This window comes from Penicillium diatomitis (genome assembly GCF_028827545.1).
Source record: "Penicillium diatomitis strain IBT 30728 chromosome Unknown utg000002l_segment0_segment0, whole genome shotgun sequence".
Lineage (NCBI taxonomy): Eukaryota > Fungi > Ascomycota > Eurotiomycetes > Eurotiales > Aspergillaceae > Penicillium > Penicillium diatomitis.
In genome coordinates this window covers 533,168-549,747 of record NW_026623174.1, presented here as the reverse complement: position 1 = coordinate 549,747, position 16,580 = coordinate 533,168, and the positions used below count along the sequence as shown (strand labels likewise).

At 51.6% G+C, this 16,580-nt stretch overlaps 7 protein-coding genes across 7 annotated transcripts; 4 read left to right on the top strand and 3 right to left on the bottom strand.

Moving 5' to 3' along the window:
* Window positions 1–894: 894 nt before the first annotated feature.
* On the bottom strand, window positions 895–1,824 carry N7539_001393 (high-affinity Cu transporter CTR3; the record flags this gene model as incomplete). The annotated part of the gene is made up of 4 exons (XM_056930996.1): window positions 895–1,216; window positions 1,264–1,465; window positions 1,546–1,576; window positions 1,642–1,824. The coding sequence occupies 4 exons, from the start codon at window positions 1,822–1,824 to the stop codon at window positions 895–897; spliced, it is 738 nt and encodes a 245-aa protein (XP_056793027.1).
* An 895-nt stretch (window positions 1,825–2,719) lies between these two features.
* On the bottom strand, window positions 2,720–3,598 carry N7539_001392 (exosome non-catalytic core subunit SKI6; the record flags this gene model as incomplete). The annotated part of the gene is made up of 2 exons (XM_056930995.1): window positions 2,720–3,227; window positions 3,303–3,598. 2 exons carry the CDS (start codon window positions 3,596–3,598, stop codon window positions 2,720–2,722), a joined length of 804 nt encoding a protein of 267 aa, XP_056793026.1.
* A 426-nt stretch (window positions 3,599–4,024) lies between these two features.
* On the top strand, window positions 4,025–7,162 carry N7539_001391 (putative DNA excision repair protein (Rad26L); the record flags this gene model as incomplete). Its single annotated transcript, XM_056930994.1, has 1 exon — window positions 4,025–7,162. One exon carries the CDS (start codon window positions 4,025–4,027, stop codon window positions 7,160–7,162), a length of 3,138 nt encoding a protein of 1,045 aa, XP_056793025.1.
* Window positions 7,163–7,570: 408 nt separating this feature from the next.
* On the bottom strand, window positions 7,571–8,458 carry ssuA (RNA polymerase II subunit A C-terminal domain phosphatase; the record flags this gene model as incomplete). Its single annotated transcript, XM_056930993.1, has 1 exon — window positions 7,571–8,458. One exon carries the CDS (start codon window positions 8,456–8,458, stop codon window positions 7,571–7,573), a length of 888 nt encoding a protein of 295 aa, XP_056793024.1.
* Window positions 8,459–9,411: 953 nt separating this feature from the next.
* N7539_001389 (nicotinamidase) lies at window positions 9,412–10,252 on the top strand (the record flags this gene model as incomplete). Its single annotated transcript, XM_056930992.1, has 3 exons — window positions 9,412–9,492; window positions 9,594–9,989; window positions 10,025–10,252. 3 exons carry the CDS (start codon window positions 9,412–9,414, stop codon window positions 10,250–10,252), a joined length of 705 nt encoding a protein of 234 aa, XP_056793023.1.
* Window positions 10,253–10,722: 470 nt separating this feature from the next.
* On the top strand, window positions 10,723–11,911 carry N7539_001388 (GIG1 family protein; the record flags this gene model as incomplete). Its single annotated transcript, XM_056930991.1, has 3 exons — window positions 10,723–11,023; window positions 11,209–11,391; window positions 11,586–11,911. The coding sequence occupies 3 exons, from the start codon at window positions 10,723–10,725 to the stop codon at window positions 11,909–11,911; spliced, it is 810 nt and encodes a 269-aa protein (XP_056793022.1).
* Window positions 11,912–13,926: 2,015 nt separating this feature from the next.
* Window positions 13,927–16,249, top strand: N7539_001387 (OSBP family protein; the record flags this gene model as incomplete). The annotated part of the gene is made up of 9 exons (XM_056930990.1): window positions 13,927–13,963; window positions 14,052–14,120; window positions 14,163–14,189; window positions 14,235–14,421; window positions 14,473–14,583; window positions 14,724–15,002; window positions 15,094–15,343; window positions 15,443–15,756; window positions 15,847–16,249. The coding sequence occupies 9 exons, from the start codon at window positions 13,927–13,929 to the stop codon at window positions 16,247–16,249; spliced, it is 1,677 nt and encodes a 558-aa protein (XP_056793021.1).
* Window positions 16,250–16,580: the final 331 nt, after the last annotated feature.

Below are 16,580 nucleotides of genomic sequence, written 5' to 3'. Positions count from 1 at the left end.
AGATAAGTAGTACTTACGAAGTAGTACTTAGTACTTACTAAATACCAATAGATCATATTCTCGGGTAAACCTTGGGGTATAGATAGATTCTAGGTAGATGGCCCCTTCTCCGGCGAATATTTGACGCGGGAATATCGTGGTGCTATGCTACTGCCGCATGTGTCTTCCTCCTCGACGTCGAATCTGTCAATGTACGAGGAGATCGCCGCCAAGTTTGCGCTGGCGAGTGGGATCTTAACTCAGAAGTGGTGTAAAGCTTGAAAAGATTGTAGCTGGAGGTGAAATAGGTAAAGGGCATGGATACAATGGAAGGAGCTCGACGAGGGAGTCGTTGAGAAGAGATGGAAATATCCTGACATGTGAGACGCTTTTCAAACGGCCAGGTCTGTCTCACAGTGGAAATACTACTGTTCCACCGGCACAAGCGACAGCGACACGCGCTGCTTTCAAGGAGTCCATGTAGTGAATTAAAGTCTTTGAAATAAAGATAGGCGGATATCATACTGGAAAAGCTTCAATTGAACCCATATTCGACATTAGCGCTGAAATTCTTAACACATACAACACACGGTGATATCAAAGTGGGGCAGGAGCCATCGTAAACCTCTCCTGCCCTGCCTTGAGCTTATGAATCGGATAAGTGAAAGCAACAGCCGCGGTGAAGTCCAACCCCAGCAGTTCTGAATCAGCACGATAGGAAGAAACGGTCAAGTATCACATAATTTAACATCCAGCCCGTCACATCGTTGTAATCGTTCCTTGGCTCATGATGGTCGCCGTCGAATCAACAACCCTACCATCTAGCCACAACATTTGGTCACCTGAGTGGCATCGTTCCTGGTTTGCTGTGGTATTAGTGTTGAACCCTCGGGGGTGGTGTCCAGTCGAGAAGACTTACTCATGTGAGAGAGACAGAGGCTGCCACGAGAAGACGAGAGCACCCAGGAAAGCTCCAATGAAGATGCAGATGATGATGTAGCCGTTGAAGTACATGGCTAGCAACATGATGATGTATGCCACCGCGAATTGAACCGTGTGTAACAAAGCTCGGATGATCTGCTCGAGAGGCGAAGGGCGATAGGAGATGACAGCCTCATGGCTTTGACGAGAGGCCGAGCCATTTTCGGTAGATCGCAACCCCCAGAGGAAACAGCCGTGACAGCACCAGAACCCATCAACTTGGTACCGTCTTGACCTGCCGATGGGGATGTTGGACCTGCGCACATGCAATCTGGGTCATTTCCGTCGAGGGACATTCCGGACTTGATGTAGCCTGTGGTTTGGCCTTTGTAGGGAGAACCGTCCAGAGTCGACTGTCGCTGATGGGCTCGACGGAGGATGAAAGCATCGAACTCGCGACCCAGGCGGCGGAGGAACTCCAAACTGATGACGAGAAGAATAACGCCGATACACGAGCCAGCGAAGGCACCCTTGGAACGAATGTGCCAGGTGCTGGAAAGAAAGCCTTGATTCGAACAACTGTTTATCAGCTCATCTGTTGCCCTTGATTCCCAAACCAGGAAGATGCATAGGGTCAAACCGTACAGGCATCAATAGTGAACCAGTTCCAAAGCATCTGCAACTTCGAGATTAGAATGACTTCCAAAGGTACTGGTCAATCTGGCGCCTGAGCTCACATACCGAGATGCGACAGCTCATGTCCATACCATCCATACCGGGCATGGCTGGAGGAGCCGATCCATTCAAGGGCATATCCGGCATATCCGGCATTCCCATGGAGCTCGTGTTCATGAATCCCAATCCGCTAGGCATCGCGGTCATTGCTGGCAGATCCGGCATGGACATTGAAGAGAAAGACGCCATATTGGTTTGTTTGTTTGAAGTAGTGGGAATGGAAGAGATGGAGATGAAGGTCGAGTTGAGGTGGTTTGCAGAATGAAGAAGAGTTGTCAGTGATAAGTCGTGAAGAAGGCCCACGACTCACCTCAACCGCTTTTGAGAAAGGGGAGTGGCAGAAAGAGTGGCAGAAATAGTAGGGAGGAGGATGGATGGTCAGATCAATGCTGGCCCTGGCATCAACAGTGTCACTTGGTGGTGTGGTGATTGCCCGTTTGGGAATTTCGGGGGGGGGGGGGGGGGGGGGGCGCGAAAGTACTACAATTGAGCAAGTTTGAGCAGATTAATGATTCCCCACGGCTGTCACGCTGATCCTCCTACACAGTGCGTATTCACAAGTCGAAGCTGGGACGGTGGCCCATGTTTCTGTTTCTCTACATGATAGTTCAGCTGTCGGGTATAGTCAATGATGTACTCCATCGTCACTCTGTTCCAGACCCTGGATGAATGTAGGAGCACTAACTGGTAACCAGTATAACAGCTCCAACAAGGAATATGTTCACCCAGGAGCCTGCTCGCTCTGGGCTGGGAATCACAACTGACTCGTATTTGATACTCCTTATTCCACGCAAAAGTAGAGAGTACGACGTGGCATGGCTCAGTGAGGTATTGCGTTCCGGTTTCTCACTTACAAGATAGCTACAGTAGCACGGCCTTTTCTGGGCATCCACCTGAGGCTCAGTGCAGGAAGATATTGTCGTCCTCCTTAATTCGAAACCCTCCCTCGGGATACCCTCATGAACGAGGTCTCGAGTAGTTGACGGAGCAGGTCACATCCCTTCCGAGATCCATACTGCAGGTGCTGTCAAAAGAAATGGTCCTCTAGGAAGTATAGAAGGGGTATCAAAGCTCTCTTCTTTTTTTAAGCTCGGCTGGACCCTTTGATCACACCTTCTAATAGTTCACGAATCTGGCTGCAGCCATCAATACCAACTGCCAGCATAGTCTCCACATAGGTGCAATGTAATTTGGAATCCATGGTCACCACGGCCACCTTCATTTCCTCTTCATCAGTATCCATGTTATTCTCGCCCACGGGAACAGAATTGGTAGTGCCAACGGTCAACACAGGCAGCTCTTGCTCCTCTGGCAGAGACAGATCGAGAAGCGGATCTAGCTCGTTGTTTCGGGGGTCTTGAGGCGTAGATGCGCTACCACTCATGCCGGCCGTGCAACTGGTCAATAGACCCGGCATGGGAATACCGGCATCGACAAGAGCCAGCGTACAGGCATTGATGGCAGCGGCGAGGAGGGAGCCATCGACTGATAGGACGGACACATGGATGCTAATGGTGCTGTGAGGGTAAAGGTAGGTGTGCAAGTGTGATTGAAAAGCCGAGCGTAGCGTCGTCGCAATCCGCGAAGATTGTCTGTAGAGATGAATGTTAGCAAAATCCCCTCTCTGATGGATTCTCCAAGACAAGAACTCCCTTGGAGGGACGTACCTATCACTTCCACCAGCTCTACGCTTGCGATCAACACCAGCAAATCCTGCAACGTTGACATCCACATCAACAATGGCGCCCGCGCCCCCGGCGCTGCCGCTTGCGTCTCCTCGGCGACCCTCAGCAGGACCGTGAACGGAGCACATGATTGATGTGTTGCCCATCGAGAAGAATGAGGACCCGGAACTCGCGGGGTTGGTCGATATTTGTGCTTGGATGAGTCGCAATTCGTTCCATCGGCGACCATCAAGCCGCAGCTTGGTCAGAGGATATGTCGTGGAGGTGTCGAGAGGCATTGTGTAGATAGCGCGGGTTGAAAGCGCGTGAAAGGGTCCGTGAATGAGAGAGAGAGAGAGAGAGACAAGACGCTAGGGTTCAGAGAACGAAGCCGATCTTGCTTGGACTGAAAAGAGTTGAGGTAGCTGAAGAGTGCACGTCAGCACAGTCACGGCATAGAAGTTGGTGACTGGACATTCTGGTCCGGTGTGAACTCACCTTTCTCAAGCTGGCCGAATACCCATGCAAGATGATCAAATGCCCGCGGAAGAAATCACGAGTGTCGTGGTGGAGAGGAATCTAGTCCCGCAGCTTTTTTTCTCGCCGACCGGAAATGACATCGACTCCGCCCTGGCACGCCTGCGGCTTGGATCCATCAACGATCTTAACGTTCTTCCAACGCCGTCGTCCAACTCAACCAGAAAGCAATCGGGAATGTATTGGACATGGGCAATCTGGATGCTGGAGTCGAGGTCATCGATCTCGAATCAGACGATGACGATCTGGAGATAACAGCCTATGCAAGGCCCGGCAACACACCCGGTACGGGTCTCGTGGATCCCAAGCATGTGCGCGATAACGCAGCTTACCAACTAAAAGATAGGAGACAAATTATTTCCGAACGAGAAAAGCCTGCGATCTCGACCCCCCAGCGGTATACCACTCCTACAAAATTCAAGTCAGAGCCACGACATCCTCCCTCTCGCCTAATTCCGAGTACCCCAATCAAGGCCAAAGAGGAGAGCGAAGATGAGTTTAATGATGGCGAGACGACATACAAGAACTTCAAGGAGCGCAAAGCCGTCAAGCGCAAGCAGGCCGCAGCCGCTACTCGACGAGCAAAGCTCCCGAAGAGACAACCACGCGACCAAGAGATGGTCGGTCTGGTGAAACCAGAGCGCGCGCCGGCGCGACCAAAAAGGCCGTTGAGGGATTATGGCGAAATCTCCTCGGAGGATGAGCTCATGGAGTACACTCTCCCGGACTATCTCAAAAAGCGAAGGGTCAAATTCGATCGTCAGCAGCAAAGTTTGAATGACGCTGGGTTGAAACTCCCCCCATCGTATGACGATGTTGACTTCTCGGATGATGAGCGTCTTGAACATTTACAGGAAAGGCCCGCCTTTCCCGGTCAATCCCCTGCAAGGGCTTACAAGGATATTACTCTACCATGCTCGCTCGGCCTGATCCCAGCCCCGATTGCGCAGTGGCTGAGACCATATCAGATTGAGGGCGTCGCCTTTATGCATGAGCTTTTCGTCTATCAGAAAGGCGGCATTCTTGGCGATGACATGGGCTTGGGTAAAACTATTCAAGTGATTGCGTTCCTGACCGCCGTCTACGGCAAGACTGGCGATGAGCGGGATTCCAAACGCATGCGGAAGATGCGAAGGACTGGAGAGGGGACCTGGTACCCACGCACCATCATCATCTGTCCCGGAACGCTGATCTCGAATTGGATGTCTGAGCTGCAGCGCTGGGGCTGGTGGCATGTTGACGTGTACCATGGCAGCAGCAAGGACATTGCTCTGCATGCCGCAAAATCGGGCCGTGTTGAGATCCTCATCACCACCTACACAACTTATGTGAACAATAGAGATTCGGTGAATATGATTGAATGGGATTGCGTGATTGCAGACGAGTGTCACAAAATCAAGGAGCGCAAGTCGGAGACGACCCAAGCCATGAACGAGATCAACTCACTGTGCCGGGTCGGCTTAACGGGAACGGCGATCCAGAATCGATACGAAGAGCTGTGGACACTGTTGAACTGGACGAACCCAGGTGTCGTTGGACCCGTGACAACATGGAAAGCGCAGATTGCTGAGCCTTTGAAGATCGGCCAATCTCACGAGGCAACGTTGAATCAATTGAGCAAAGCTCGAAGGACGGCCAAGAAGCTGGTCGAGAATCTTTTACCCCAATTCTTTCTTCGCCGAATGAAGACTTTGATTGCAGATCAGCTTCCGAAGAAGAGTGATCGGGTGGTGTTTTGCCCACTCACTGCAACACAAGCAGAAGCTTATGAGAACTTCTTGGACAGTGACATTGTTACCACGATCAAGTGGGCCACCGAACTTTGCGACTGCTCGTCGGGCAGGAAGCAGGGATGGTGCTGTCGTAAATATGTACCGGGCACGGACAAAACATGGCAGTCTCTTGTCTTTCCAGCCATTGCGGTCCTGCAGAAGCTCAGCAATCATCTAGCCATTCTCATCCCCCAGGGTAATGACTCGAATGAGAAACAAGAGAAGGAGAAGGAGATGTTACAGATTGCTTTGCCTGATCAGTGGGAGGATCTTTACCGCTCGCGTGACTCCATTGTGAACTACGCGAATCCTGAATTCTGTGGGAAATGGAAAGTCCTTCGCAAGCTGCTGAGGTGGTGGCATGCGAACGGGGACAAGGTGCTGGTATTTTCCCATAGCGTTCGTTTGCTGAAAATGCTCCAAATGCTATTCAATCACACAAGCTACAACGTCAGCTATCTGGATGGCTCCATGAAGTATGAAGACCGCGCCAAGGCCGTCGGCGAGTTCAACTCCGATCCCAATCAGTTCGTCTTTCTCATTTCCACCAAGGCCGGTGGCGTCGGGCTGAACATTACGTCGGCGAACAAGGTAGTTGTGGTTGATCCCAACTGGAATCCCGCGTACGATCTGCAAGCTCAGGATCGAGCTTACCGTATCGGACAAGTTCGTGATGTCGAAGTCTTCCGTCTCGTCTCAGTTGGCACCATTGAAGAGATCGTCTACGCTCGGCAAATCTACAAGCAGCAACAAGCCGAGATCGGCTACACTGCCAGCTCGGAGCGGCGATACTTCAAGGGCGTTCAAGAGAAGAAAGATCAAAAAGGCGAAATATTTGGCATGCACAATCTGTTCGCTTACCAGCATGACAATGTTGTCCTTCGCGACATCGTGAACAAGACCAACGTCGCGGAAAGCCGAGCTGGCGTCCAGGTCATGGACATCGAGGTCAAAGAAGACCCCGAAAGCGGCATGCTTGGTGACGGACAAGTCAAAGCCGAAGACGAGGCCATGAGCCAATTAGCCGCAATGATCCGCGGTGAATCAGATGCCGATGGTCCTAAGCCTGAGACATCCCGCAGCCACGACCCGATCCAAGCAATTCTCGCAGGCGCCGGAGTCGAATACACCCACCTGAACAATGAAGTCATCGGTTCATCTCGGGTCGAGGAAAGACTGAGTCGACGCGCCGAGCAGATTACCGATGACCCGGAAGCGAATTTCCAAATCTTCGAGCCTTCCCAACTAGACGATGGCGGTTCTGATCCATTCGAAGAACCGCGTCACTTGCCTCCTCCGCCTTCTGTGTTTCAAGGACCAGAGGGGCAGATTGTGCGATTCAAGTACAACCCGCCTGAGGATGTCAAGCGCCGGCAGTTTTGTAGCATGGCGCGCCGCTTCGGATATGCCGATGCTACGGAGTTTGCGCTCGTGGTGGAGAATATGACTCAGGCTCAGCGAAGAGAGTGTCTAGATAAGTGGTATGAGGAGCGAAGAAATGTTGTCTTGGCCAAAGACCACAAGGAGGCTGTGGCTGTCAAGGAGGAGTCATAAGAGATTGCTCTCGGATGACGCCGTCTGTGTGTTCCAATTGTCTTATTGTCAAGGCTCTTGAGACTCGCTTTCCCGTATCTCGATTAGAAGACCACATAACTAGTGCATGTACAGATCAATGTAATTCTAAGAGAAGACCGGTCGATCTACAATGAGTTTGACTGGTTGTCTTCCAGTGTGGAAAGGGCTAAACGTCAACTCGAAAAACACGAAGCAAGCGTAATGATCATAATCTGCCTTCCTTGATTACGCAATGGTCAATGATGTCTCCTAAACAAAAATTACCGAAATTGAAAGAAAATGGCTGCTATCTCGCACAGAGCAGACCTTGAGGAACAGAACATCGTGAATGGGTATCAGTCTAAACATAAGACGTAGATTGCGTAAGGCTGCTCGAGCTGCTCCAAACTACAGCCAGGCCAATGTCCACAATGCTGGCAGATTGGGGTGCTTTTCTTGCCACTCGGCCAGGATCTCCGGGACACTCTCATCGAAGCTCAAGCGCGCGGCACCAGATCCATTCTCCCATCCCGCGGATCCGTGGGTATTTCTTTGCGCCATGGCAGATTCATTCAACCGGTTGGCCAAGTCCAGAATGGCCCTTCCACCAACCAGGGCTTCTTCGTGATTATCTTTGATATCCACATTGAATACGTGAACAGGTCGATTCAATTGATTCCCCTTATTCATGAGGTCGTCCACCACAGCATCCCAGCAGCGCTCCTCGCAGGTGATGATGACATCGACCACTCCCCCTTCTGTCCCCTGAGCGCCCTTGTCGCCCTTGGAGATATGTTCGAGCCGTGGCTGACCGGGTATCCAGTCTTGGAATCGTTCCGGGCCCCATTTCAAATTGCGATTGCGGTCCAGCATGTTCAGAATTCCATTGTGACGATACAGGCGCGCGTCTTTCTCCTCCAGCTCTTCGTACATCTGATTGTAGGAAGTGGTGTTGAAGCTGTACACGTTCGGTTGCGTGATAGACGGGCCTGGTAGTCGGACCAGTGAGCCAGTGCCGAACGAGATGACTGGGAACGCGGAGGGTGCTGTCGCGAGTCGAAGGTGAGCCTCCATTGAGCGATTGTTGTTGGATGCACAGACGGTGCAGAATTTGAGTTTCCAGGAATCTGTCTGCTCATCATTGGTGTTGTTGGGGGTTGTGGTCGCAGCGACCACATCAGCTGCGCCGTCGGTAGGTGCAGTCATGTCTGATGGCGCGGACTCGGGAGGAGGCGGCGGGGGAGGAGGATTTTGAGTTGTGCTGTTGGTGTTTACACGGGGGTCGTAGGATGCCATGATGGGCGACGGCTTATTGATAGAATGGATGGAGCACGGTGGGACAGAAAAAGAGAGAAGAGTAAGATAGAACTAAGAAGAGGACCCGAAATGGGGCCTGGAAGCTAAAAAAGGCTTGTTGGGCAAATGGGGTATCAAGAAGGCTTCACAAGAAGATGTCTACAATTTCCAGAGGTGTCGTGTCTAGGACTTTTGAGACATGTCAGTATAATGACCCATCATGGTAGAGGTACTGTCAAGTTGATCGCCGATGGGTTGCAATGGAAATTGGGTTCAGATAAAAAAAGCGTATAATGAGTTTGTCCGCAAAGCCGAAGCTCAGACAGCTCCAATAATAAGATTCATCATGTAGACGTGCATACAGGAATGTATTACAGGAAGGAATTGGTAGATGATTTTGAAGGTTTGCATACCTGGAAGATGACTTTCATTATCGTCAGCCTTGACTCAGAAGCACACTTTAGTCGTTTGGGGGCCAGAGCCCTCGAGAAAAGAAAGACAAGCGACCAGAGAAGGGAAAGAGGGGACGATGAAGAAAGAAAAGGTGCAGGCATTTACCGAATTTAGCGTGCGTGATGAGTCAGCCAGACATTCTGCCGGGCTGGGCTCCAGTCTGTGCTGTCTCACTGCTGAGGCGGTCGGCTACCAACTACAAACTACCAAACTACCGACTGCAGTGGTTGACCCATTCTAGATCACGTGGCTTTTGTCAAACACAGCAAACCACCCGCACGATGATGTAGCGCCCCGCCTGGGGCTCTATTAAGGTTGTGTGTTGTTATCAGACACATTAGCTCTCCTCTGCAAACACGTTCAATCTTTGTCATATTTGGTTGATCTCACACGTGCACTCTTCCTCCGAGAAGTATCAGCTCGAGCCGACCAATATCAACCAGCTTGGGAACCTCGTGATCATTAACTACCAGCGCTCGTACACAGTTACACACTCCTGGATGGAGTTCAGAGGCAGTGACCGAGGGCCGTTCGTGCCCGCGCTGATTGTAGTTGACATGCAGGAAGACTTCTGCCCACCTGTGAGTTCAACCCACGCCATGGCCACAAGACATAGGGTACGCAAAGGGACAGAACATGACTGATGCGTGGGCTTGCTATGATGCTCGAACTCCCCTCGCAGGAAGGATCCTTGGCTGTTCGAGAAGGCAGGGACATTGCACCGGTGATCAATACTCTTTTGGCTCAACCTGGCCTGGTGGTACGCATCGCGACTCAAGACTGGCACCCCGCCAACCATATTTCCTTTGCCAGTAACCACCCACCTCCAAACAATCGTCCATTCGAGTCATTCGCAGAGATGAAGAATCCCGCCCCGGACAAGAAAATGGAGTCCATGTCGGTGCAGCTGTGGCCAGATCACTGTGTAGCCAATACTACTGGGTCTAACATGATCCCGGAGATTGACACTACGCCCATAGACCACTTCATCCGCAAAGGTACTGATCCCCAGGTCGAGATGTATTCAGCCTTTGGAGACGCTTTTGGTAATCTGGACCCGGCTGTGACGTCGCAATCCGTCAGTGAGGATGTCGCCTCCATCTTGGAAAAAAGGGGGTTACGGATGTAATTGTGGTGGGACTGGCGGGCGACTACTGCGTGAAATGGACCGCAATCGATGCCGTCAAGGCTGGATTTCGCAGTTGGCTTGTTGAAGAAGGCACCAGATGTGTCGCGCCGGAGGGCTGGGACAAGGTCAAGGCAGAGCTTCATGGGGCGGGGGTATCTGTCGTTCATATGGACGACCCCATCGTGAAGAAGCTCAGCACAGCTGTGGACTGAACATAACAGCCGCAGTATTTACTCCGGAGTCAGGAACACTACGCCTTCTGTGGGTGACTCCGCGCGTTTCTTTTTTTATATTATCCAGAGAACGTTCTGGGGATTTATCAAGATCTTTATTGTACAGTAGTACACACTACACACTCAATGATAGTTGTGCTTCAGAATGAATCGCCACTCGGCACATTCCAATAGACCCGGCTGGATCCGTGAAACTGGGACGACCAGTGATCGACATCGATAACAACGGCCCGGAGAGCTTGCACGAGGAGCAATTCATTTCCGAACTGATTCCCCGTCATTTCTCTCTTCGGCTCTCCCTTTATTATCTCTTTTTATAGAATCATTCAGCGCCCGGTGAAAAGAAGGAGTTCGATCAAGGAGTAGTCGACCTGGGCAGTTCCCTCAGCTCTTTCCCTCCTTGCTTTTGTTGGTTCTGTGCCTGATTTCTCGAACATCTTTGTTGATTGATGGCCTCTCCATCAATCGACATGGCTGCGACTTCTTTGCCGTGCTTTCACGACAACGTCAAGAGGCATGCAGGTGGTCAAGAAGACACCCCCACCACCTTCCGCCCCAGCTACTTACACGACCCCGGCCTCGACTCGGAAGAGCCCTTATACTACTGGCAGGTCAACGTGCCCCGGTCGCAACGGACCAAGGAGTGTCCGCCGTTCCTGCGCGACCAGTCCCTCAAAAACATTCAATGTCTCGCCACGCGCGATTGCGACTATCAGCGACAGAGCTGGGAACAAGTGCAGATAATCATTCGTTGAGTGGAGCCAAAGCCCCGTCCCTTTTCACCCCCGGACCAGCAGCCCCGGCAGTGTTGAACTGTCATGCATCTTGGCGATGGGGCTCTCGCACGTTTCACAGCCTTGGCGCGGAGTCTATATACTGTTGGGCCGTGCAGCAGGGCAGATGCGGCTAACATGGCGAAATGGTCTTTTGAGCAGGGACAAACCAAATCGATCGGTTTCAGCGAGTTCCGAGTGAACTGCGCAAATATTTGGAGTATATCTTTCGCATCAAACTGCAATATGGATCGGTCATGCGATTTGTGGTGATGGAGCGGTTACGCTGGGGTATAGGGGTTCTGGAAGGTCTTCAGCCTCGGGGTCGCCCTTTTGAGTGTGCTGGTGAGTGCTGCATTGACGGCCTACGTTGTACCGAGAAAGCCTTTATGTTTGATATGTTCCGTGATCGAGCGGTAGCTGCCGGGCAACCGCTGTGAGAAGGCTTTCCAGTGTCCACTCCCTCAATGGACTCGCAGAAGGGAGTCCACGAGGGTCATCTGCCGAGTTACTTCGACTCTACGCTAACGCTGCCGTAGAGGACATTCGCATTCTATACAATGACTGGCCATACGGGGTGGACCCGGGCATTATCCATCTTGTGGTCTGGACCAAATTTGAGCTCTCCGAAGATCCGGCCACCGGTGATCTCACCAACGAAGCGCGCGAGGGGATCGAGCAATACGTGCAGGCCACGTTCTGCTCCCGTCTGGCGCCCGACCAGGTGATTTGGTTTAGGAATTGGAAGTCTTTGAAATCCGTCCATGCCGTCGAACACTTTCACGTCATGCTTCATCGACCAGATATGGACTTTGTGCGCGAGATTACCGGGGGAGATGTCCCACTGATTGAACAGGTGGACTGAAGAAGTGCATCATCCTTGTTGCAGGTTCAACTACTATGGAATTAGATACCGTCCATTACAGCGGTCGGAGTGGATCACTGGATACTGCAGATTGCTGGCTACGCCTCTTATTGAAAGACAATTGACTTTATGAGGTCAGCTTCTGTCTTTGCAAGTGGCAAGTGATTTTTCCTGCTAGCATGAAACTCTACTTGTAGCCTTGTACTGGATATGCGTAAAACGATCTTTTCCCGAGTCGGTAAATTGACTGTGACTTGAGGACTTCCTGTTGGGTGCACTCACTGCACGGGTGTCGTGAGTGATCCCTAGTCCTACTACTCTCCTTGGCCGTATTCTCGTATTGATCCTTTACGAATCAAACCCGCATGCCTGGACCTGCATCAAGGCGAGTGTCGTTCTTTGGCTCTTCCATTCGATCGGCTCCATCTTGGAAAGGGTTGCTGCTCTCCACTCAGCCAATGCGATGCCCCTCTCCAGGAGAGGATCATGGCCGATGACCGCGCAGACATTGGACAGTATAATGGCAGGTGTCGTGCTTATGCATGAGTATCCTCGTATTCATGTAGAATGAGAGAGAGAGAGAGAGTACTAATTGAGCTGGCATGATCTAATAGTTTGGAGACAACTGAAGATCGTAAAGGACACTCCACATACTAATTCCTTCAGTAGCTAGTAAGTACCAGCTAAGTTCAGCAGTATGTAAGTACCTACACATAGTTGGGTATACACCCTGGACTTCTCAAGTATGAACGCATCGGTTGCAGTTTCTATTGTTAGCGTAGAGACTTTCAACCACTCCCGGTTCCAGTCTCCACTCTCCACCACCACTCGGCGGTCGGGCGTCCACAGGCAGTACGCAAAAGATCCGCGGACTCTCGACGTCATTGTCCGACTGCCTCCGAGAGCCTCGACGATTTGGTGGTTGATGTGTGGAGTGCGCCATTCTGGATATGCAAAGCATTTCTGACAAGAGCACTGTCATATTACAACCACTTCTCTTCCTCCTGCAGGCTGTTTCTTGGCTCCAGATCACGAGTCGGTGGAGTGTGGCTGTGCGAATACTCAATAGTACCGGTTTCATGCTTCGTATTCCAACGAGATGGGACCCTAGGATCCACAATTCAGATTTCCAGACCTTTGTAAGGATGAGCTTCATGTCAGATTCTCAGGAATACGGTGGCAGCTTAGAACAGTCATTTCTGGAAGCGGTATTGCAGTATAGTTGAGAATATTAGATCAATCATGCCAACTGATAGTCATACTATGAGAGGTATGCTGATTGTACTAACTATAGTAATTCCGACAAGTTCCTAACATTGGATAAGTACATTATTCCAAGTACCTGCTTAAACGCATCTCTGCCGGTCAGAGTATATCCATACATGGTCAACGTGTCCAAATGAGATGACAGAACACGTCGATATAACCTTCAAGCTTGGAAGCTACAGTCTCTACTCTGTACTCTGTAGACTCTCAAAGCAAATAGTACACTGACTACCGTCTGAGTCCACAAGTACAAAAAGGCTGGCCTGCTTACTGTCAATACTAGTACTCAATACAGATTTACATAATCTCCTCCGGTCTCCACCGTCCCCCCCCCCCCCCCCCCCATCGTCGCATGACGAGCTAATGCCCGCCCCTCCCCAAGTCCCCGCCAGTCCCAAGAGCTGTCACCGACTCAAACCTCGCTTTGCTCTAGACTGCGCTTTTTCCGCCCAGCTTTTTTTCTTTTCCACTTCCTGAGAATCAGGCTACCCACGTCTTCAACTCACCTTCTGCTTTCCCACCTTTGCCAGATTCATACCCTTGGGACAGTCGCATCTTCAGCATCATCCGTGCATCTCCCACCCGGCCTTGCTCCCTTGCTGCTCCTACTGCGCTACATGCTGTCGCACTGATTCAAACTCCCACCCCGAGAGAGAGAGAGAGAGAGAGAGAGAGAGAGAGAGAGAGAGAGAGAGAGAGAGAGAGAAAGAGAGAGTCTCTGCGCCGTCCCGCCTGTCCCGCTGCCAACCATGCCGGTGCCGCATCTCCGCCGTGCCTCTTTGACCAGTACGTGCGAGGTCTCCCCGGGAGGAATGATCAAGGTTTACCCATGCAAACATCTCGAGAAGCTCACATCATCCTCATAATGAGATAGGCCGGTCATCGAGGGACCCATCACCCGCCAGCGGCGATGAAGAAATTGTTGAACCGGAACAGGGGAATGGTATGACGCCCTGGAAAAGCTTCCTTTAATCACCATTCGCAGAAGACTGGGAGCGACCGGCCCAGCTCAGTATGGCAGCTATGTGGAGAGAGGGGAACTGACAAGACCACGCAGTCCTGTCGCATATCATTTCCCAACTTCGACCGGGCGCCGACTTGAGCCGAGTCGTGCTGCCCACCTTCATCCTAGAACCGCGATCCATGCTCGAGCGCATTACAAAGTACGTGTGGGCCTCTACCGCTCCCAAAGCGCTCCAGGTTGGCACGGGATGGCCGTGCCCTGTAGCCTGGGCCAACCGGAAGTGCGAGAGGAAGAAACACGAGCCACAGTATTGACTTGATGATCTGTATAGCTTTATGGCGCATCCAGAGACACTTCTTCCCATGTCGGAAATTGACGATCCCGTCGAACGATTTGTCGCCGTGGTGAAATTCTACCTAAGTGGATGGCATATCAAGCCTCCGTAAGTTCGTGTTCCTCGCCTCTGTGCCTGCCTCCACCGAGATATGTCATCAGAAAAGGCTTTCTTGCATTCCAAACGAAAATGGGCATCTATCTCATAACCCTCGAGTGCTGATTCGGTTCCTACCATTTTGATTTCAGCGGTGTCAAAAAGCCCTTAAATCCTGTCCTGGGAGAGACTTTCACCTGCTACTGGGACTATCCTGATCAGACCCGCGGATACTATATCTCCGAGCAGACCTCGCACCACCCACCCAAGTCCAGCTACTTTTTCATAGCCCCGGAACACCACATTCGAATCGATGGTACCCTGAAGCCTCGCAGCAAATTTCTGGGAAACTCTGCCGCCAGTCTGATGGAAGGCATTGCGATACTGCGCCTGCTAAATCGGGGTCAGGACCAAAAAAAGGGAGAGAGATAGTAAGTGCCCCATCCTACGTTCGGAGGCAACGACGGTTCCGAGCATTTGTGCAGCTCGCCTTGGGGTCGACCGACTGACTCAATCTCATAGTATTGTGACACAACCCAACATGTACGCGCGCGGCATCTTGTTCGGCAAAATGAAGTATGAGCTAGGCGATCACAGTTATGTGCGGTGCCCGGAAAATCACCTTGTGGCCGATATTGAGTTCAAGACCAAGGGCTACTTCTCGGGCACATACAACGCTATTGGGGGCGTGATCAAGAACGAGCAGACCGGTGAAGTGCTCTATGAGTTGTCAGGCCTGTGGAATGGCGAGATGCACATCAAGGATGTCCGCGTGAGTTAACTGCGTTTCTATTGTTCCAACTCTATCTAATTCGAAGACAAAGCTCTTGTCTTTGACCCTGCGAATTGCTGACCATTGAACCGGCGATAGAATCATCACAAGGAAGTACTTTTCGATGCTACACACGCAAGACACGCCAAGCCGCGTGCGCGTCCCATCAGTGAGCAATCGGAGCGCGAGTCCCAGCGCTTGTGGGAACCTACGGTCAAGGCGATCATCGCGCAAAACCACGCTCTAGCCACAGATGAGAAGACGAAGATCGAAGACCGGCAACGGGAGGAGGCTGCGAAGCGTGTCGATGACGGAGTCGAGTGGCGTCCCCGATTGTTCCGCCATGTGGAAGGTGGCCCCGGAGGTCGCGATGAAGGCGAAGAGGATCTGGACTGGATCATCAATGCGGAAGTGTATGTTCAGCCATGTCATCTCCGATTGCGGAGGAAAGAGTGGATTATTTATAAGTACTAGTGCGCTGACATCTTTTCGTTTGGACACAGAGACGCCCAAGACCCGCAACTCGCCGTACAGCAGATCCTGGCTATTGCACCGATCCTCGACGGCCAGAAAGACTCCAGCCAGTTCCAGATTCCCCCGCATACATCCGAACCTATCGAGTCTGCGACCCACAACGTGTCCGCCCAGCAGAATGTAGCTGCTCCAACCTCGGACGCTGCCATTCAACCTTCTCATGCGGTTGCTCAACCGCCCAACGCTGTTGCCCAACCACCTCAGCCAGTCGCGTTGCCTCCAGATGCCATTGCGCAACCTCATGTCCCAGCCGTTCAACCCCCGAGCACTGAGCTACCCAAAGGCACTGAATCTACCGTGCCCCCAGTGGTGCAGCGAATGGACACCGAAACGCACAAGGTGGAACAATTCGTGGACGCCAAGGAGTCATAGTGCATCATTTGACAGAGAGTCATATATGACCATCCAAAGGAAAAATGACGCCCCCCCAAAAAAGAAAACCATATACATGATGATCTCATAATTAAATCCTAATTCATCCTGTTTACCGGTGTGGTGTAAGCCCGTCAATAGATGATTTACATTGCATTGCCGTTATCCGCACAGCTCGGGCGCTGCAAGACTTTACGACTCCGGCATCGACTCGCCCCTGAAGGAAAGACACGCGACCAAGATACTCGCGACTTTCACGGCATTGATTATCGAGTATGTACATGTCGCAGCACATGTACAACGATGACCACGCGTTGCAAATAGGTTTCCC